Source organism: Oncorhynchus mykiss, chromosome 27 (assembly GCF_057628025.1).
Source record: "Oncorhynchus mykiss isolate SJ-2025 chromosome 27, ASM5762802v1, whole genome shotgun sequence".
NCBI classification, from domain to species: domain Eukaryota; kingdom Metazoa; phylum Chordata; class Actinopteri; order Salmoniformes; family Salmonidae; genus Oncorhynchus; species Oncorhynchus mykiss.
Genome location: NC_143048.1, coordinates 8547133 through 8569205, shown reverse-complemented (window position 1 = coordinate 8569205; position 22073 = coordinate 8547133). Strand labels below are relative to the sequence as shown.

At 43.2% G+C, this 22073-nt stretch overlaps 1 protein-coding gene across 2 annotated transcripts in view; it reads left to right on the top strand.

Moving 5' to 3' along the window:
* scn2b (sodium channel, voltage-gated, type II, beta) overlaps positions 1 to 20504 on the top strand; it is a 30603-nt gene extending 10099 nt beyond the window's left edge. Inside the window, exons 2-6 of one of the 2 annotated variants that reach the window (XR_002471125.3) lie at positions 11399 to 11565; positions 13287 to 13497; positions 14632 to 14827; positions 15696 to 15766; positions 17254 to 20504. Coding sequence is in view for 1 of the 2 variants with exons in the window: in XM_021587450.3 (XP_021443125.1) it covers positions 11399 to 11565; positions 13287 to 13497; positions 14632 to 14827; positions 17254 to 17281 (602 nt within the window). In the remaining variant the exon portion in view is untranslated. The remainder of the gene's footprint in view (positions 1 to 11398; positions 11566 to 13286; positions 13498 to 14631; positions 14828 to 15695; positions 15767 to 17253) is intronic. The other variant, XM_021587450.3, reaches the window with a different exon arrangement.
* The last annotated feature ends 1569 nt before the right edge of the window (positions 20505 to 22073 follow it).

Here is a 22073-nt window from a genome sequence, read left to right as displayed (position 1 = left end):
AAGATAGAGGGGGGCTTTGGCCTTCCTCATTTTAAACTGTATTATTGGGCTGCTAATCTGAACATTGTGTCTTTCTGGAGGGAAAGTTTACCTGCGACGAGACAGAAGGATATGCCTTCATGGCTTTTGATTGAGCAGGCCTCCTGTCAACGTTCCTCACTCCCTGCACTTCTTAATAGCCCATCATATGTGAAAAAATCCACTTATGACTCTAACCCAGTTATTTGTCATACGCTTAGGATCTGGAAACAGATTAGGTATTTTCTTAACATACCCACTGTTTACAGCCCAATTTGCCTGAATGATGCTTTCCACCCTGCATTGGATGATATGGTGTTTTCACAGTGGAGGGAGAAGGGGCTTGTCAAACCCTATTCAAAAGGGTCAGTCTCTAGACTGCCCACATAGAGGTATCCATAGACACCATTAAAAGGGCTTGGGAGCAAGAACTTGGTTCAGAAATCTCAGATGAGGACTGGGTAGAAGCTCTCAGGAACATAAACCACAGTTCAGTGAATGCCAGACACGATCTTGTACAGTTTAAGGTGATACACAGCTTACATTACTCAAAAGTAAAACTGCATAAAATATTCCCGGACACCTCACCACTGTATGAGAGGTGCAAGCATGATGAGGGGACATTGACCTACTTATTCCTAAGTTACATGCTTACTGGGCTCTCATTTTTGATTACTTATCTAGAGCCTTTGATAGAGTTCTAGCCCCAGACCCATTGATCACTCTGTTTGGTACAGTCTATGGGAATAACCAGGAAGGGAAAGCTTTCTCTCTTTGTACTCTATTAGCCAAAAGGCTCATATTGTAATTGTGGAAATTGGAGACTGTACCTACCTTTGGAATGTGGTTACGGAATTTGGGGAATGTAATACATATGGAAAAGATTCGATACAATACCTCCAATAGAAGTCCAATGTTTTACAAAATATGGCCGCCGATACTGGATAAATGGTCTAGTCCCGCTTCATAACTGGGTTAACGATCTGCTGCTACTCTGTGCTGTGCTCCACTCAATATTTATTTTTTGGCTTAACTACACTGCTTGTAGTGACTATATGCTGTCTTCTTATACATGTACCACCTAATAGGATTTTTATTTTATTTTGTGTATGTGTGAGTTGAGTTTTGTTTTGTCCTCTAAATTGGCCATCCCATTCAACAGTACAATGAATGTCATTGTTTGTATTGCTGTCTTTTTTATTAGATTTTTTATTGGAAAATAATAAACATATTATAAAAAAATTTAAAATAGTCTAATGGGTGACAATATTAGCCTATCACTTGTGAATGATGCCCAGTGGATCGCAAGAAACAAAGTCTGTTTTGTGTTATTTTTTCTAATCATAGTCGCACACCTCATCTAGCCTAGCCCATAGGCCTGTATGCTTTGATAAGGTTTGTATCACAAGTAAAGTGGCCAAATAACTTCTTAAAATTAAGCGCGTTAATCCACTTTACAAGGGGTGTAGAGCCTAACTGTCATACATAAACAGGGTGTGAGTTTGGGGATCATTTTCACCATAAAAATGCACCTTTATAATGAAAGCATTAAATGCCTAATCGCATTTGCAGTCACTTTTGATAATGGTGTTTTCCCGCTAATGGAACTTTTGCACTTATAGTCTACTGCCGTGTGCGCATTGTGCGCTTATAATGTGAAAAAAATTGCCTTATAGTTAATCAACATTTTAAGCTAAACGTTCTGATCTGTTGCGTCAGCCACATTTGTCACGTTCTGACCGTAGTTCCTTTATTTTGTCTTTGTGTTAGTTTGGTCAGGGCGTGAGTTGGGGTGGGTAGTCTTTGTTCTTTTTTCTTTGTTGTATTTCTGTGTTCGGCCTGGTATCGTTCTCAATCAGTGGCAGCTGGTGATCGTTGTCTCTGATTGAGAATCATACTTAGGTAGCCTTTTCCCACCTGTGTTTTGTGGGTGATTATTTTCTGTTTAGTGTATGTCACCTTACAGAACTGTTTCGTTTCGTTTCATTCTCTTTGTTATTTTGTTTAGTGTTCTGAGTTTAAATAAATATGAACATGGACATTTACCACACTGCGCATTGGTCCGATATTTCATACTCGTCGTCAGATGACGAAGACAACCTTTACAACATTGCCTTAAAACAGCCACTGGCCACTGGCCGCAAAAGGCATGGATTTTTTTAGTGTGCATTAAAGACACACAAAGAGGATACCACCATGAAATTCAAGGCATTGTCAAGTGATTGTCAAAAATTGTGAATGAGAGACTGATGAAGTGTGTACAGCCTGAAGTGTGTACATGCCTTTCAAGCTACTTTTTCAAATCATCATTAGATTCGCATTACAATGTATTAAAAATCAGAACATATAGCCCAGCGTTTGTAGAACAACTAAAGTTACATTAATTACTCTAAATGAAGCATCTAGGTGTACCTATTTCTTTATTAACTGCTCAACACAGAACTGCTCAACACAGTATTCTTCATACTATAAAATAATGCCACAGAATTCTATGCAAATCTTGTCTGCTAAATTAACTGGTGTACTCCACAGCCACTTGGCATAGCCAGATCAGGATCTAACATAAGGACAACGCAGAGTATGCTATTCTTTTTTTCTGAAATAGATGACATTTTCTTCGTATTATGCTTATTTCGACCTGTCTAAAATAAATAATGGATTTACTGTGAAGGTGTAAGCTGTATTACATGGAGTCTTTTGAAATGTTCAAATATAGACGTTCCAAAGGTCTGCGTCATTGACTTGCAGGCTATGTGTGGAAGCCAGGAGATCCAGGCTGTGTTACATCCGGTCGTGATTTGGAGTCCCATAGGGCGGCGCACGAATGGCCCAGCGTTGTCCAGGTTTGGCCGGGGTAGGCCGTCGTTGTAAATAAGAATTTGTTATTAACTGACTTGCCTAGTTAAATAAATGTTTTAAAAAAATGCTCAATATGTTTATATTAATTGACTATAAATTACATTGAGACCGAGAGTTATTTACTTGACAATCACCAGCTGACAAAATGTTGTGACCGCCACAACCTTAGTCTTTACCTTCTCTTTTACAATGACCTTGAGCCTCAGAAAAAAAAAGCTGAAAGACAGAGAGAGGAGGGAGATATCGGGTGTGCTGAGGGAGGGAGGGAGAGGAGAGGAGAGTAAGGGAGAGTAAAGAAGGACGGAGGGAGGGAGGGAGAGGGCGGTACACTGCAGTATTTCCTGCCTTGAAATAGCGGATCGAGTGGTGCAGAAAAAAAAGCATTGGCTCATATGTTGGTGTTTAAAACCATTTACAGACTTGCCTTATAGGATGACATAATCTCTCTCTCAGAATGCTACACATATTGTACTAGTATAGTTCAGTACATGTAGAGACAATGATCTTAGCATCAGACATATTCTTAACTCCCAGTAACATGTACATGCATACATGTACAACTCAAGATAGAGTTTAACTATTTTTCGCATATTACCAGAGATGACAGTACCTTCAGCAGTGTAGAAGCGGGTAAAAAGTAGCTCAATGTTCATGTGTGATAAATGTCGACTCATCATACGTGGTCGCTACTGACGTGATGTAACATTCCCAACCAAAGCCTCTTGCACAAAAGATAGAGGGGACTTTCATTGGACTCCCCCTGCAGAACCAGATGCTACTCAGGTTAGGTTAGTTCGTCTCTTAGTATTGGCAGGGAGCCACAGTAGCTTCCAATTGCTTCCCATTACATTGGAGATGTAGATTTTGATTGTCATTCAGACATTTCAGCTGAATAAGTGTGAATGGGATTAGCTGATTGTGTATGTTTATTAAAGGATGTGATAGACATACTGTCAAGTAAACCCCTCCTCAGTGTGGGAATGTACTCACCCTACAGATGCGCTAGATACAGTACAGATGTAGGGTCTTAATTTCATCACTATTTGTTGCTGAGAATTTCCTGCACGTCAGGAAATACAAACTTGTAATGTGTTCAAGGTTTAAAAAGGCTTCAAAAGTTTGTAATTTCCTCTTTAAAATGTTGGCCTTGATTCTTCTGTTGCTGCAGGATAACTTTTCTGCTGTAGCAAACTAGCTCAAATTAAGATCCTACATCTGTATATAGATAAATGGGAATAGGCATAGGCTGTGAAGACATTGACATAGCATCAGTAAAGAATAATGCGCATGGCTGAGTGCGTGTGTGTGTGTGTGTGTGTGTGTGTGTGACATACAGGGTGTGCATATGTTTGCCAATGTGTGGTAAATGTGTGAGCACACATATGTGTGTGTGTGGGGGGGATGCGTCATGCTTGTATGTATATTGTGGGATGTCAGCCTATTTGTCCCTACCTCCCTCCCTCCCTCCTCTCTAAGCAGGTGCTGTAATGCGGTACTTCCAGATGACACCTGATTCAGAGAGAGGAAGGGAGGGGAGGGAGGGAGGAGAGGAGAGGAGAGGGAGGAAGTGAGTGATCCGAAGGACTCTAACTGCACCACTACAGCACACAAACAGAGAGAGAGAGAACGAGAGAGAGAGAAAGAGAGAGAGAGATATGAGGGTATGATTAGAGGGTCTAGCTGCTGCAGAGACCCGGTACGATGAAGAGTGATTGCAGCAGCAGGAGGAGCTTGTCCAGTAACACAAAACTCGGCAGACTGGTGCAGAGCCGAGCAAACGCACCCGTCCCACCCTTGCCATCACGCACGTGCTTGTACTCACTAACTGCCACACTCAGACCAATACACACACACATCCCACTGAGGCACTCACACACAGGGCCGTCGTTTAAGGGCGGTTCTTAGGGGGCGTGTCCCATCCTCCTTGCCCATCCAAATAAAACATTGAAATATCGATCATTTATTTGACCGAGACGTGCGCTGAGAGAAAAATGCATCAATTTCAGATGAAGCATCCGAGCGAACAAATCACTGCCACTCTGTCTCATTATGTGTAGACCATGTATCTGATGCTGTCTGGACAGAAATAGTATGACCTGCCATACTGTTTTGGTCCAGACAGCATCAGATACATGGGCTACATATAGTGAGACAGAGGGGCGCTGCTTCGCTCATTCCAATTCTTTATCCGGTGGAGATTCAGCAGAGAGGAAGAGGTGAAGCGAGAGGGCTCACTCTCGCCAAAAGCTGTCCAGAGTAAGCCCAATGCATTTCTATGCGCATAATATGCAGACCTAAGCTTGTCGCCTGCCTTACCGCCTTTGGGACAACGACTCCCATGGTTAGGGGGGAGACATGAGCATCTTGTCATTATATACTAATCTCTGGTTTCAGCCTCTTGAGAATTGGAAAGGAATGTTTGGCGGGTGCACAGAGCACTGTTAGGATAATGGCTTCCCTTAAAATAACATTTATGTTTTGCAAAATTACATATTTACTCCTGTCTAAATAAAAGCATTCAAAGTACTTCACCAGAGAGCATGACTTAGCCACAGAGGATCATTAGCTTCTTTGATAAAAAATAACTGTGGATTGTTTTAAATGACAAATGTGTACGCCTATGACTATTTGGGAAGCCCGCAATTTGGGTAGTGGGCGTGTCAATAGGTCTAGCTGATTGAGTTGCGGCAGTCAGTGAAAAGCACCTAAAACGTGTGAAGATAATGTGTCTTGAGAATAATTTAAAATGTTGCAACCAGAAGAAGGGGAGGGGTGTGCAGGAAATATATGGCTCGTCTCTCTCCAGAATGCATGCACTCAACTCTCCAGAATGCGCTCAGTTGTCTCCTGCCTATTCTTGTGCATTCATTGATACATTGTGTGAATTGTTTGCCCTTTGATTGTTTCTTTTTTATCAATTTCCCATGACATACTGTACAGTTGTGGCCAAAAGTTTTGAGAATGACACAAATATAATTTTCACAAAGTCTGCTGACTCAGTTTGTATGATGGCAATTTGCATATACTCCAGAATGTTATGAAGAGTGATCAGTTGAATTGCAATTAATTGCAAAGTTCCTCTTTGCCACACAAATGAACTGAATCCCCCCAAAAACATTTCCACTGCATTTCAGCCCTGCCACAAAAGGACCAGCTGACATCATGTCAGTGATTCTCTCGTTAACACAGGTGTGAGTGTTGATGAGGACAAGGCTGGAGATCACTCTGTCATGCTGATTGAGTTTGAATAACAGACTGGAAGCTTCAAAAGGAGGGTGGTGCTTGGAATCATTGTTCCTCCTCTGTCAACCATGGTTACCTCCAAGGAAACACGTGCCGTCATCATTGCGTTGCACAAAAAGTGCTTCACGGGCAAGGACATTGCTGCCAGTAAGAAATGACCATTTATCGGATCATCAAGAACTTCAAGGAGAAGGCTTCAGGGTGCCCAAGAAAGTCCAGCAAGCGCCAGGGCCGTCTCCTAAAGTTGATTCAGCTGCGGGATCAGGGCACCACCAGTACAGAGCTTGCTCAGGAATGGCAGCAGGCAGGTGTGAGTGCATCTGCATGCACAGTGAGGCAAAGACTTTTGGAGGATGGCCTGGTGTCAAGAAGGGCAGTAAAGAAGCCACTTCTCTCCAGGAAAAGCATCAGGGGCAGACTGATATTCTGCAAAAGGCACAGGACTGCTGAGGACTGGGGTAAAGTCATTTTCTCTGATGAATACCCTTTCTGATTGTTTGGGGCATCCGGAAAAAAACTTTTCCAGAGAAGACAAGGTGAGCGCTACCATCAGTCCTGTGTCATGCCAACAGTAAAGCATTCCTGAGACCATTCATGTGTGGGGTTGCTTCTCAGCCAAGGGAGTGGGCTCACTCACAATTTTGCCTAAGAACACGGACATGAATAAAGAATGGTTCCAACACATCCACCGAGAGCAACTTCTTCCAACCATCCAGGAACAGTTTGATGACGAACAATGCCTTTTTTCCAGCATGATGGAGCACCTTGCCATAAGGCAAAAATGATAACTAAGTGGCTTGCGGAAAAAAACATCGTTATTTTGGGTCCATGGCCAGGAAACTCCCCAGACCACAATCCCATTGAGCACTTGTGGTCAATCCTCAAGAGGTGAGTGGACAAACAAAAACCCACAAATTCTGACAAACTCCAAGCATTGATTATAACAGAATGGGCTGCCATCAGTCAGGATGTGACCCAGAAGTTAATTGACAGCAGTTAATTGACAGCTTGCCAGGGCGGATTGCAGAGGTCTTGAAAAAGAAGGGTCAACACTGCAAATATTGACTCTTTGCATCAACTTCATGTAATTGTTAGTAAAAGCCTTTGACACTTATGAAATGCTTGTAATTATACTTCAGTATTCCATAGTAACATCTGACAAAAATATCTAAAGACACTGAAGCAGCAAACTTTGTGAAAATTAATATTTGTGTCCTTCTCAAAACTTTTGGCCTCGACTGTATGTCACCAGTAGGCCAACAAATGTAATGTTAATCCCCCGTCATTTGACTACAATCATTTCTATTAATGCAGTTACAGTAACTTACCTGGCCTGCTGCATTCTGATTGTCTTAACTCACCATTTCCACCACAAATAAGCTGATCTTCTCAGTAATTCTTTCTTCACCCCATGCGTTGTAAACTAAGTCCGTTTTTTACATGTATTATTTAACATCCATTGCGAATTATACTTCCTCAGTATTTGAAACATCTTTCCATCACGACTGTCGTTGATCACCAAGCCTCCGTGTGAAAGAGCAAAATATGATCATGATCTGATGATACAGTGGAAACTTCGTAAAAACTGCTGTCTGTCCCAAGCTCACTGGCGCGGGAAATAGGCTATGGCCTGAAATAGGCTTGTTGATACAATGTTACAAGTTCGTAGCCGGACCCAGTTGATGATTTTATACGTCACTAGCAATAACTCAAGTCAAAGGAAGGCGTAGTAGAGAGATGAATGTGATTGAAAGAACCGGCATTTTCAGCCTGGATATTTTCTATTCATTTTATTTTGTAGGCTGTCCTATGTATTTTCTTTTAGTCAACGATGGAAGTTATAGGCCTACTGCTGCATTGGCCTATAGGCTATCTCCGAGTTCTATGCCCTCGTTTCTTTAGCCGCCAATGGACCACAGTGTATCAATGTGTCCATGTGGCAGAGACTGGTGCTCTCGCCTTGTATTTGTATTTATTATGGATCTCCATTATCTGCTGCCAATACTTCTCACAAATACAAGTAGTGATGAAGACTATCTCTCCTCCACTCTGAGCCAGGAGAGATTAACCTGCATATTATTAATGATAGCTCTCTGTGTATTTCTAAGGGCCAGCCGTGCTGCCCTGTTCTGAGCCAATTGCAATTTTCAAGTCAATTTTCAAGTCAATTGCAAGTCTCCTGACCACACGTTTGAACAGTAGTCCAGGTGCGACAAAACTAGTCCTGTAGGACCTGCCTTGTTGATAGTGTTGTTAAGAAGGCAGAGCAGCGCTTTATTATGGACAGACTTCTCCCCATCTCAGCTACTGTTGTATCAATATGTTTTGACCATGACAGTTTACAATCCAGGGTTACTCTAAGTAGTTTAGTCGCCTCAACTTGCTCAATTTCCACATGATTCATTACGAGATTTGGTTGAGGTTTAGGGTTCAGGGTCAGTAACTGCAGCTCTTTGTTAAGTGTTGCAGTCATTTCAGTCGCTGTCGTAGCTGACGTGTACAGTGTTGAGTCAGTAGTGTTCCTCAGTATTTGAAAACTCTTTCCAACACAAGCGTGTGCACAAATAGGAGGTCCAGTGAAAGAACATGCCCACCTATGGATGTCAAAGGCCCATCCAACTGATTTGTTCTGGTGCCGGCCCTGCACACACACACAACACACACAAACGCACACACACATACACACACAAACAGATAATACTGTGCAACGTCATCATACGCAGATCACAGACACAACACTATAGGCACGCACAGGTATACAGCACAGTTCTGCCTCAGTGCCTCAATGAGTTACACATTCCGGAGATCCAGTCAGACTCCTTTTTCTGACGCTTTAGCCCGTTCCCGTGGATAAGCCATCGCCGCAATAACCGCCAATCTCCAAACAACGATTACCGTCACAAATATGAGTGGAATGATTACGGTGCAGAATTACCGGGCTGAATTCCTCTGTGCCTACAGCTGAACCACTGCTTCAACCACTCTGGCTGTTCAAAGTGCTGTCTAAGCATTCGTTCGCATGCAGCTCCTTCAGTATGGTTCAGGGCACAGAGTAACCGGTGCAGGAGTGAGTCACTGCTAGGTGTTACTACAGTATGGTTCTATCTACGTACTATTGTACCTTCTGCTGATGGCTTTACAGAGGACTTCACTGACCCAGAAACAAATGACCTTTGAAATAGATAGCAGTTTGTTTAAGTGACGATCTCCGGTACATATGTGTGTAATCAGAATGATCTTTCTTGTGAATGAACTCACTACTTTTTATTTTTTATTTTATTTTATTTCACCATTATTTAACCAGGTAGGCTAGTTGAGAACAAGTTCTCATTTACAACTGCGACCTGGCCAAGATAAAGCATAGCAGTGTGAACAGACAACAACAGAGTTACACATGGAGTAAACAATAAACAAGTCAATAAGAAAAAAAAGTATATATACATTGTGTGCAAAAGGCATGAGGAGGTAGGCGAATAATTACAATTTTGCAGATTAACACTGGAGTGATAAATGATCAGATGGTCATGTGCAGGTAGAGATACTGGTGTGCAAAAGAGCAGAAAAGTACATAAATAAAAACAGTATGGGGATGAGGTAGGTAAATTGGGTGGGCTATTTACCGTTGGACTATGTACAGCTGCAGCGATCTGGTTAGCTGCTCAGATAACAGATGTTTAAAGTTGGTGAGGGAGATAAAAGTCTCCAACATCAGCGATTTTTGCAATTCGTTCCAGTCACAGGCAGCAGAGAACTGGAAGGAAAGGCAGCCAAATGAGATCTTGGCTTTAGGGATGATCAGTGAGATACACCTGCTGGAGCGCGTGCTACGGGTGGGTGTTGCCATCGTGACCAGTGAACTGAGATAAGGCGGAGCTTTACCTAGCATGGACTTGTAGATAACCTGGAGCCAGTGGGTCTGGCAACGAATATGTAGCGAGGGCCAGCTGACTAGAGCATACAGGTCGCAGTGGTGGGTGGTATAAGGTGCTTTAGTAACAAAACGGATGGCACTGTGATAAACTGCATCCAGTTTGCTGAGTAGAGTATTGGAAGCTATTTTGTAGATGACATCGCCGAAGTCGAGGATCGGTAGGATAGTCAGTTTACTAGGGTAAGTTTGGCAGCGTTAGTGAAGGAGGCTTTGTTGCGGAATAGAAAGCCGACTCTAGATTTGATTTTAGATTGGAGATGTTTGATATGAGTCTGGAAGGAGAGTTTACAGTCTAGCCAGACACCTAGGTACTTATAGATGTCCACCTATTCTAGGTCGGAACCATCCAGGGTGGTGATGCTAGTCGGGCGTGCGGGTGCAGGCAGCGAACGGTTGAAAAGCATGCATTTGGTTTTACTAGCGTTTAAGAGCAGTTGTCGGCCACGGAAGGAGTGTTGTATGGCATTGAAGCTCGTTTGGAGGTTAGATAGCACAGTGTCCAAGGAAGGGCCAGAAGTATACAGAATGGTGTCGTCTGCGTAGAGGTGGATCAGGGAATCGCAAGAGCAACATCATTGATATATACAGAGAAAAGAGTCGGCCCGAGAATTGAACCCTGTGGCACCCCCATAGAGACTGCCAGAGGACCGGACAACATGCCCTCCGATTTGACACACTGAACTCTGTCTGCAAAGTAGTAGGTGAACCAGGCAAGGCAGTCATTAAAACAACTGAGGCTACTGAGTCTGCCGATAAGAATATGGTGATTGACAGAGTCGAAAGCCTTGGCCAGGTCGATGAAGACGGCTGCACAGTACTGTCTTTTATCGATGGCGGTTATGATATCGTTTAGTACCTTGAGCGTGGCTGAGGTGCACCCGTGACGGAAACCAGATTGCACAGCGGAGAAGGTACGGTGGGATTCGAGATGGTCAGTGATCTGTTTGTTGACTTGGCTTTCGAAAACCTTAGATAGGCAGGGCAGGATGGATATAGGTCTGTAACAGTTTGGGTCCAGGGTGTCTCCCCCTTTGAAGAGGGGGATGACTGCGGCAGCTTTCCAATCCTTGGGGATCTCAGACGATATGAAAGAGAGGTTGAACAGGCTGGTAATAGGGGTTGCGACAATGGCAGCGGATAGTTTCAGAAATAGAGGGTCCAGATTGTCAAGCCCAGCTGATTTGTACGGGTCCAGGTTTTTCAGCTCTTTCAGAACATCTGCTATCTGGATTTGGGTAAAGGAGAAGCTGGGGAGGCTTGGGCGAGTAGCTGTTGGGGGGGGGCATCTATGTTTAGCACATCTATGTTTCTTGACCAATCCCCTCAATCCATCCCTCCCTCTCCTAGCCTGCCCTGTGTCCAGTATGGATGTCCTGGTCCATAACCAGATCAACGTCCTGAATGGCACCATGGTGAGGATCCAGTGCATCTTCACCTCCTGCTACAAGATGGACGTCAACAAGTTTGCCATGAACTGGACCTACCAGGAGAACACCAACGAGACTGAGGAGATGGTGAGAGACCAGACCGTGTGTCTGCCCTTGTCTTGTGTCAATGTCAGGCCGATGCACAGTGTCCATTTTAGGACACCCTCTGGCTCAGATTGACTCAAGTAAGGTGAGGACTGACTCAAGGAAGGGTAAGGTGTAAGGCTAAAATGGACACCATACTCCTGACTCTGCCATGATATACAGTAAGATTCATCTTGTTTCTTCTTTTGCATACTCCATCCTCAGCTTTCCTGTCAACTCTCTCTCCTCTCTCTTTCTGCTTTTTTAATGCCATGCTTTCTGCATCTATTTCGATGTGTTTCATTTCATTTTATTTATTTAAGCTGGTTCTCTCAACCAGCTTCAACTGGAATGCTTTTCCAACCGTCTTGAAGGAGTTCCCACATATGTTGAGCAGTTGTTAGCTGCTTTTCCTTCACTCTGTGGTCCAACTCATCCCAAACCATCTCAATTGGGTTGAGGTCGGGTGATTGTGGGGGCCAGGTCATCTCATGCAGCCCTCCATCACTCTCCTTCTTAGTGATATAGCCTTTACACAGCCTGGAGGTATGTTGGGTATTTGTCCTGTTGAAAAACAAACTAAACTAAGCGCAAACCAGATGGTATGGCGTATCGCTGCAGAATGCTGTGGTAACCATGCTGGTTAAGTGTGCCTTGAATTCTAAAGAAATCACAGACAGCGTCACCAGCAAAGCACCCCCACACCATCACACCTCCTCCTCCATGCTTCACAGTGGGAATCACACATGCGGAGGTCATCTGTTCACCTACACTGCGTCTCACAAAGACATAGCAGTTGGAAACAAAAATCTAAAATTTGGACTCATCAGACCAAAGGACAGATTTCCACCGGTCTAATGTTCATTGCTCATGTTTCTTGGCCCAAGCAAGTCTCTACTTCACATTTGTGTCCTTTAGTAGTGGTTTCTTTGCAGCAATTTGACCATGAAGGCCTGATTCACACAGTATCCTCTGAACAGTTGATGTTGAGATGTGTCTGTTACTCTGTGAAAGCATTTATTTGGGCTGCAATCTAAGGTGCAGTTAACTCTAATGAACGTATCCTCTGGAGCAGAGGTCTTCCTTTCCTGCGGCGTTCCACATGAGAGCCAGTTTCATCATAGTGCATGATGTTTTTTGCGACTGCACTTGAAGAAACTTTCAAAGTTTCCGGATTGACTGACCTTCATGTTTTAAAGTTGATAGGCTCAAACGCATTAAGAAGGAAGGAAATTCAAAAAATGTACTTTTAACAAGGCACACTTGTTAATTGAAATGCATTCCTGATGACTACCTCATGAAGCTGGTTGAGAGAATGCCAAGCGTGTGCAATGCTTCATCAAGGCAAAAGGTGGCTACTTCGAAGAATTTCAAATGTAATATATATTTAGATTTTTTAAAACTTTTTTTTGCTTCCAACATGATTCCATATGTGTTATTTCATAGTTTTGATGTCTTCACTATTAATCTACAATGTAGAAAATAGTCACAATAAAGCAAAACCCTGGAATGAATAGGTGTGTCCAAGCTTTTGACACAAAGCTCATCTGCATTTCCTGCAGTGCAGGACAATTCTCAGCAACAAAAGAGTGATCAAATTAAGGTCCTACATCTGTACTCAGTAACAATTGCCACTGTTTTCCAGGGAGTCCTGGGTTAGACAGAAAACATGTTGTTTTTATTTATCTTTCTACTAATCCCCCTCTTCCTCCTCTCTCTTCCAGTTCATGACCTATAAGAAGGGGATGATGCCCCTGCGGACAGACCGGTTCAGTGACCGGGTGCAGTTTGTGGGTAACCTGGAAAAGAACGACTTGTCCATCACCCTCTCTGATGTCCAGCTGTCGGACGAGGGCGTCTATAACTGCTACGTCCGTAACCCCCCCGACCGCATCCAGGGCCACGGAATCATCAACATGTTTGTCGTCACAGAATGTAAGGGCAGGGGGAAAGGCAGGGAGCAAGCAATAGCAGGGACAGGGGGCAAGTTACTGAGCAGTCTCTTCGCGAGCCTGAAAATAGTTGATCTCAGTGATTGATCGTTGGCATTCAGCAGTCATAAAAGTACGCCTTGTATGCTTTGAAGATCTACGAACATCGTGATTTCATCAGACCGCATAGGCAGCAGCTCTATAGAGATGAGGTGGTAACTTGGAATATAATAATAAAGTAAAGTAATGTGAATAAATGATGGTTGATAAGTGAAAAGCAGTAATGGGCGGTCACTAACATCATAGGATTTTTATTGGCCGTTTTATTCTGTGTTGTTAGAGCATTCAACCCACATAAAGCATTGTGTAGTTATTGTTAAAAAAAAAAAAGTTGAAACCGAAAACCGGGATAATTTTTTAAATAATAAAACCTAATCCGAAACGACCTCAAAAAGCACTGATCGCTCAGCACTAATCTGTGGTCAACTCTGGCCTTGTGTGCTAGCATGTCATCAATAAATGTACCCTGGTCTTGCCATTTATTCATCCATACATCAATCCATTCACTCACCAATCCATCCCTCCATCCCTCAGTTCCTCATCTGCTTGTGTTTCTGTTCTCCCTTGGTCTCAACCTTCCTTCAGCCCAGAACGTGATGACTCAACACTTATACAGCTTTTTACTTATTTACTTCCCGAGTGGCGCAGTGGTCTAAGTTACTGCATTGCAGTGCTAGAGGCGTCATTGCAGAACCTGGTTCATTCCCAGGCTGTATCACAACCGGCTGTGATCTGGAGTCCCATAGGGTGGCGCACAGTTGGCCCGGCATCGTCGGGGTTAGGGGAGGGTTTGGCTGGGGGTTAGGCCATCGTTGTAAATAAGAACTGACTTGCCTAGTTAAATAAAAAAAAATGTAATACAAATATTGATGGGCGTGCCAACCCAGCTCACCTCAGAATCATTGCCTCTCACAAATGATGGTCTCACACACATATATGCATGATGACACACATAAAAGGGCATTGCTGTCCTTTTTTTGTTTCCTCACACTGTGGTTTAATCAGCCCTTTGCCAACGATACACTCCATCTACAGAACTGTCTCACCTCCTCTTCCCCTCTCCTCTCCCCCTCCACAGTGCCTCCCCCGCGGGACTCGACCATAGCGGTTGCGATCGGGGCGTCAGTCGGCGGTGCGCTGGCTCTGCTCATCCTGTCCATGGTGGTGGTGAAGTGTATACGGCGTCACAAGAAACAGGAGCTCATCTCTGACGAGCAGAAGATGGAGGAAGAGGGCAAGCTGGATGCAGAGGGGGGCCCCGAGGAGGGAACCAAGTGAGATCCCCTCTTTGTTTTAACTTACCCATCCTCCTCTAGAACGTCTATCTCTTCCTCGACACTTCTACAGATGTCGGATCTTAATTTCAGCCAGTTTGCTACAGCTGGAAAGTAATCCTGCAGCAACATGAAATGTGAATTATTTTGTGTGTTATAATTAATGGACATTTCTCTTGGATTTTACACATTTATAAGGAAAAATCTATTCTGAAATTTCTAAGTAGAAATTGCACACTTCAGAAACAGTTTTTAAACCTCAAATAAGTGTAACATGTCCTGCATTGCAGGAAAGTTATCCTGCCACACGGTGATCATGTTAAGATCCTACATCTGTATATTGTTTTACTCTCTAACTCTTCCTCAAGGTTGTGAAATTCTAATAATGTGTCCCCTGATTTAGGCTATTCTCCTTCTCTTTGTTTTCTCTTTGCTGCTGGTCCTTTTCTCTCTCATTTTCTGTCGTCTACTCGAGGCAATGCTCTTGAGGCAAAACCCGGAGAGTCTTGAAATCCACTCCAGTTCCCTTTCTCTTTCAGCTGTCCATAGAATGTGCACTGACAGGGTGGTCCATACTTTACACCTAACAGGCCACAACATTCTGGAATAACCCCAGAAACCTCACAAAATATAGATGTTATGGAAACACATTCCAGAAATATGTCCGGTGTAATGTATAAGTGGATTCATACATTTCTTTTGAAACCACCCTGGCTGTGGTTGAACAAAGCTGACAAATATCCCCTCTTCCTCTTCTTTTATTCTTCTTTTTTTTTATTTGTGTGTATGTTGAATGTGTGTTCCTGCGGGTATGTGTGTGCGTGTGCATGTGTGTGTATGTTTGTGTGTTTATATTGCCATGAGCCAGGCAGCTATAACCGGCCTGCATGGTCCTGGAGGCCCAAGGTTCGCTGGAGCCCAACCTCCTCCCTCACGCTGGTAACAATCTGTGATTGGTGTTTTGTGCTGGTCATGTGACCCCAGTTAGCCAAGAAGAAGTGGCCACTTATGGCCTTCATCCTTTTTCCTTTGTCCCAAACCTTGCTGTTCATCCCTCTCTCTCATTACCATGTAATGGGAACTTCAAATTCTGTTTGATATTTAAATATGAGGCTCTGTCCTGACAGTCTCAAAATAATAGTCTATCCTTGGCTCATTTCCTGTATGACCACTGATGTGAAAGGACGATAGATTAAATCAACGTGATCTCATGTGTCAGTGGTCATGAAGGACAGGAGACATGGAAAGGACTGTTGAGACACATTCTCACTCTCAACCTCAGTCCTGATCTCATCAAGTACAATGGTCAATCCTATCCTGCCTTTCCCCCTCTGGTCTGCTCTCCCTTCTACCTCTTTTCTACCTGATTATCTCTCTTCCGGGCCTTAGATCTGATCAGTTCTGATTCTGAAAGCCTGTAGGGCTCAAGCCTGGCTTCAGACACAAACACAGAACTTGTCTGCACAAATCTGTCGTCTAACATGATTCGCGAAGAAGGAAAAGTTACACGTGCTCACTGCATCTCAAGTTAGAGTTTGTCCATTAGTTTGCACTCTTGTTTGTTTGACCTGACACATGGCTAGGTTCCAAGATGAATTTGGGTCCCGCTTGATTTGGATAGTCTGGATTTTCATGCTCATTCTATCAACAAACTGTCTGTTGATAAGAAACCTCTCGCTAAAGGTTACGTTTAGGGTTAGGGTTAGGTTTAGGTTTAGAATACGGGTGAGGGTTAAGGTTAGATCTACGATTGGGGTAAGCAGTTAAGTTTAGGGTTACGATAAGAGCTAAGGTTAGGGTTAGAGATAGGGTTAGCGTTAGTTGAAATGTCTGTAGATAGTATGTAGAGCGTCTACAAATGTGTGTGTCATAGCTTCTTCTTTTTTAAGCTATAGCAATCTACAGCCATGTCTCAGGTCAATGTGTTTGTGCGTTTTAACTAGGTTTTGAGTTACTAGTAGCTAACACATTTTCCACACTAACTCTATGAGATATCAACCCCTTCCTGTTTCTGCACAGTAGCTATTGATGTGCTTACATTGTGGTCCTAGCCAATGTGATACGGTGATGTGTGTGTGTGTTGCAGTCTGTGTTTTGATGTATGGGATTGTACAAGTTAGTATATGTCCCAACATTTCCCCCTGGTCCGACAGTGGGATGTAAATACTGTACAACAACAGTAGCATGGAAATCAGCTTAAAAACAAGTCACTGGTTGGCAAGACAACCAGTGCCTACTTTAGGAAGCACTGACCTAGATGTTTCAACTATCTTGTCTTCTACTCTTATGTGACTTTAATTCTGTGAGACATCTCTTTAGTGTGTTGGTATTAGGGGTACTGTATGTACTGAATCGCTGAGCTCATATATATATCTCTGCTCTCTTCTTTCCCTGCCTCTCTGTTTCCGATGAACCATAACCTTCAGGAAAGCATTCCTGCCTGAAGATGTATAGTGACCCTTGCTTGAATCCTCGTCCAGCATCTGCCTCAGCCCACGCCGCCTCCTTTCCTTCCTCTATGGGAAGCCCCAGCCACCAGCCACGCCACCCACACCACCCCTGCCTCTATCTTCAGTCAGTCTTATCTCCTATCTTCTTCGACGGGGGGCCACAAAAGGTGTAGGCGACTAGTAGACGGCAGTCTCCAAACGACATTCCTCTTTCCCCTTTTTCTCGCTTGTGGTTTAGCTTAAGATAGAGATGTAAGACCTTAATTTGATCCCCCTGTAGCAGCATAACTTTCCTACAATGCAGTATGTTTAAAATGTGTATTGTATTGGAGGTTTTAAAAGGCTTCTGAAGTTTTCACTAATGGAAAATGCATCAACTCTTAGAAAAATATAAATTCACTCTAATCCACATAATCATTCACATTTCCTGTTGCTGCAGGACTATTTTCCTGCTGTAGAAAACTGGCTCAAATTAAGATCCTACATCTGTAGAGTAAATGGATGGTTTGACATCCGTGATTACTGGGAAAGATCCTGCTCTCTCTTTCTGTCACTCTCTCTCTCTCTCTCTCTCTCTCTCGCTTTCTCTGTATCACTCTCTTAAATTGTTGTCTTCTAACTTGCCACACCATTGGATAACAAATGATTTACTTCCAAATCATATAATTCTCTCTCGCTCTCGCTTGCTCTCGCTCGCTCACTCTCTCTCGCTCTAATTTTCTTGCTCTATCACATTACTTAGCGATGCATAATGGCTGGGGCAAAAAAGTTCCCTTTTTTTCTGACAGCTCGTGTGTGTGTGTCCAAATTCTACCTTTCTGTGTGAGAATGCTGTGGGTGGATTTTTGGCTGTGTGTGTTAGTTTTTATGTACAGGGTATAAGCTGAATGACCTTCAGACGTAACTACGAGCAGTGTGGGTGTATACACATGTGTGAATATGTGTGTGTTTGTGTGTGTGTGTGTGTGTGTGTATTTGAGAATGTGTTTTAGTGTCCTTAGTGTCCGAGTGTCTTTCCTTCAAACTCAGAGTCTCCCTTAATGGAGAAGCCAGGCATGATTTTATCAGTAGTCAACTCTTCTGAACCCTTGCTTCAATATGATATTTTAGCCTGTGTTGCTTGCTCATACATCGAAACAACACACATGTGTATCGCTATGAATGAAGCTAGTACAATATCATACATAAGCATGGCATTTTTTTGCACACATTAAGACAGGCACAATTCTGTCTACAGTGGATGGATCGTTAATGGTCTGACATTATATACTAACTGACATTGTACAAAAAACCCAATCCCCAAATGATGTCCCCCTTTTGTCCACGTGCAGTAACCCTTACACAACACCTGAATGTCCGGCCCTAGTTGGTCGTTGACACTCAAATGAGCACACAGACACATTGACTATACGTGATCCAACACATAAGCTTCAAACACCACATACAGCCGTGTAGCTGTTTTGCACACCAGAAGTCCACACGCCGAGGCCTACACATACATAAAAGCTGAGCACTTTCAGGGAAAACAGAAAAAAAAAGTACAATAGAGAAAAATTTATATCGGATACATATATTTATACGTTTTGACCAAATACCAAGCGGTACTCTAGAGGTGTGCTTTGATTGTTGTCGCTATTTACGTGTGGTCCTCACTGTCTTAAACTATCAATGTTGGAATGTATGAGGCCTCTCTCCTCTGAGGTAATTGATCTTGGATGTTCTTTGGATGTTACATATTTAGCTATATTAGTATTGCACTGGTTGTGAATGTATTTGGGAGACAACGTGAGATGTCCAAGTGGATGTAGCAACTACTTAATGAAATGAATATACAATCAATCATTCCACTTCTCGCACATTGAATTTGAAACTACCCTCACAGATGTAGGGCTTACGTTACATTATCACACAAGTTTTGTAATGTATGTAAGTCTGTGAAGGATCACACAAAGTATAAACTGTGGATTTGCTAAACAATATCACAACCTTAAAATAGTAACATTTATTTATTTTAGTGAAAATTTGTCAAATGTTACCTTCATTTGCTCCTTGTGTTTAAACGTCTTGGCTTTGTATTTTCCAACAGACAGTGTTGAGGGAGCAGATAGCCTATGGGAGTGTGACTTTAGGTTGGCAGAATATGACTGGGTGCCTCTGGTGTTGTCTGATGTGGTTTTAAGGCCTAAAGCCGGGGGCCACGCTGATTCTGTGCCCAGGAGTGCCCTACCTCATCTGGAGACAGTCTGTCCCTGTCTCTGCAATGGGCACTGCGTTCATAGTCTGCCTTTACGTTATTCACTGCTGAAGCTTCTTTCTTGCACACTTTGTTTCTTATTATTTATCTCCTCAGATCCGTCCTAGTTTAGATTTCATTTGATTGAGTATTGTATTTTGACATTGTTGAATTTTGTACCACGCAGTTATGTAATTTGTACTTTATGATGTGACTTTGTGGTTGTCCTAGCTGTTGACGTTCTGGTAGCCATCATTACTTGGTCTTTGGTAAGTTGGCCTAAGTTTGGGGAGCTCACGTCTGAAAGATCATTAATTTAACAGTGGAAGGTACATGCTGATCTCCACTTGTAGGGTTTACACGCTCCCTTTCTAGAATGACTTCATTACTAATTACTATATGAATTAATTCAACTTCTGTGCAATTGTGACTGTGGTGTTAATCAGTTTGTATGGAGTCTGAGACATCAGCTAGATGCATGGTTAGAAGTCTGGGAAGCTTGTTGTCCTAACCAGAGAATATATCTCTAGGTCACAATCAGACTTAATTTCCAAAGTAATGATGGTACCTCAAGAATTAACCCCCCAAAAATTATAATTTAGATTGTACTGTATTTTATACACGAACACACACACACAGACACACAGTGCTACCGATGGGTAGGGGACAAAGCACATGATCCGAAAACAAAAGGAAACAAAATGTGTAGCCTAATGAAATCAACATGACCTCCATTTCTCCTGTCACTCACTCTGACATCTCCGCTGGAGTCCTGAATGCTGGGTAGCTAGCTGGGATAGTAGTGGAGGTCCCGGAGTTTCCCCTGTCTGTCTCTGTGTGATCATGCATGTTTTTACTGCAGTGTTCCTCTGTGACGCATGGCTCTAACCAGGCCCTCTCGCACCGGACACCCGAAATGCTTGCACTGCACTGTGTCTCTAAGAATGAGCTGTAATCAATATTGTATTTTGAAATAAAAATGAGTACATAAATATTACAGTGTGCATTTTATTGTCAGCAAATTAGCTTCTTTTTTTTTCTTTTTTTTTACTAAGCCCTGGCAAATTAGCTCTAAAACTGCGCCGTGGAATTACTACTGGTGAGAAGGGGTGATTAATTATAGCAGGTGAAGTGTGGAGGCTGTAAGGAGGCTGGGTTATGGCCAATGCACCAGCGTGCTGCGTGTAGCTACTACCATTGGGCAGCACTGTAGAAACATCCAAAGACTTAATCTTGCTGGGCAGAGAGGGGGGGTGGTGGGGTGGGGGGGGGGGGGGGACTGTGACTCAAGCTGCAGATAGATTTTCTCTCTCTTGCTCTACACTTCCATTTTTCTCTCCCTCTGGCTCTCTTAAAGTGAGACAAATAGAGGGAGGAAGGTCAGCTTTTCTGCTGGAGCCTGGAGAAGAAGGGAGGGGGGAAGGTGGAGGGAAAGAGGAGGAGAGGGACAGAGGATGAATGTGTAATACTCGTAGTGCAGGTATCTGGGTCTCAGTGGGAGGGTTCTTAATAAATAGGCCTGGCGGGGGTTTAGATCACAGCAAGGTCAAAAGGTCACTGCAGATTGTGGCTTGATAAGCCAACTGAGGGGTCTCCGGCACAGACAGGATTGAAGGGGACAAATGAATGCTCACAAACTCAGTTATAGACACACACAAGTACTCCGTTGCACAGGTCAAATCCTACTCAGACATACTAGGTCAAAAATGCCGCAGCTGCTGTCCAGTGCCAGCAATTGTATCACCTCAGCCGTTTGCCCTAGAGTCAGTTAGGTATAGGCATAGGTGTGTGTGTGTGTGTGTGTGTGTGTGTGTGTGCGTGTGCTGGAGGTGTGTATTTGTGGAAGGAGAGGGAGCTGCCAAAACTAAAAGCTGGAGTATTTTGACAGGAGTGTATTCAGTAACAGTTAAAACTCCTAAATAGCCGTCAGTAAATCTGGTCTCAGAATATACAACTTGGAAGACCATAGCCAAGCTATTTATTGGTTTCTCTATTGGGATCTTAACTGCATTACATAACACACAATACTTCTAATTCCTCCAGCTCTCCAGTCTTCAGCTCTTAAGTCATCATCCCATTGGAGTTATTCGCTCTTTCTCCTTCCTCCGCTCCCCTTTAAAACACGGGCGGCAGGGTAGCCTAGTGGTTAGAGCGTTGGACTAGTAACCGGAAGGTTGCAAGTTCAAACCCCCGAGCTGACAAGGTCCTTCTGCCCCTGAACAGGCAGTTAACCCATTGTTCCTAGGCCGTCATTGAAAATAAGAATTTGTTCTTAACTGACTTGTAACCGGAAGGTTGCAAGTTCAAACCCCCGAGCTGACAAGGTCCTTCTGCCCCTGAACAGGCAGTTAACCCATTGTTCCTAGGCCGTCATTGAAAATAAGAATTTGTTCTTAACTGACTTGCCTGGTTAAATAAAGGTAAAATAAAAAAAAAGCCTCTCAATTCTGTGAAATCCTGATCAAGAGAAAATCAGTCTCCCTCTCTGAAGCCTGCAGCTACTGACTGTTAGTCATGCTGATTATAAAATACATACCTCAACAGAACTGGGTCTGAATACCAA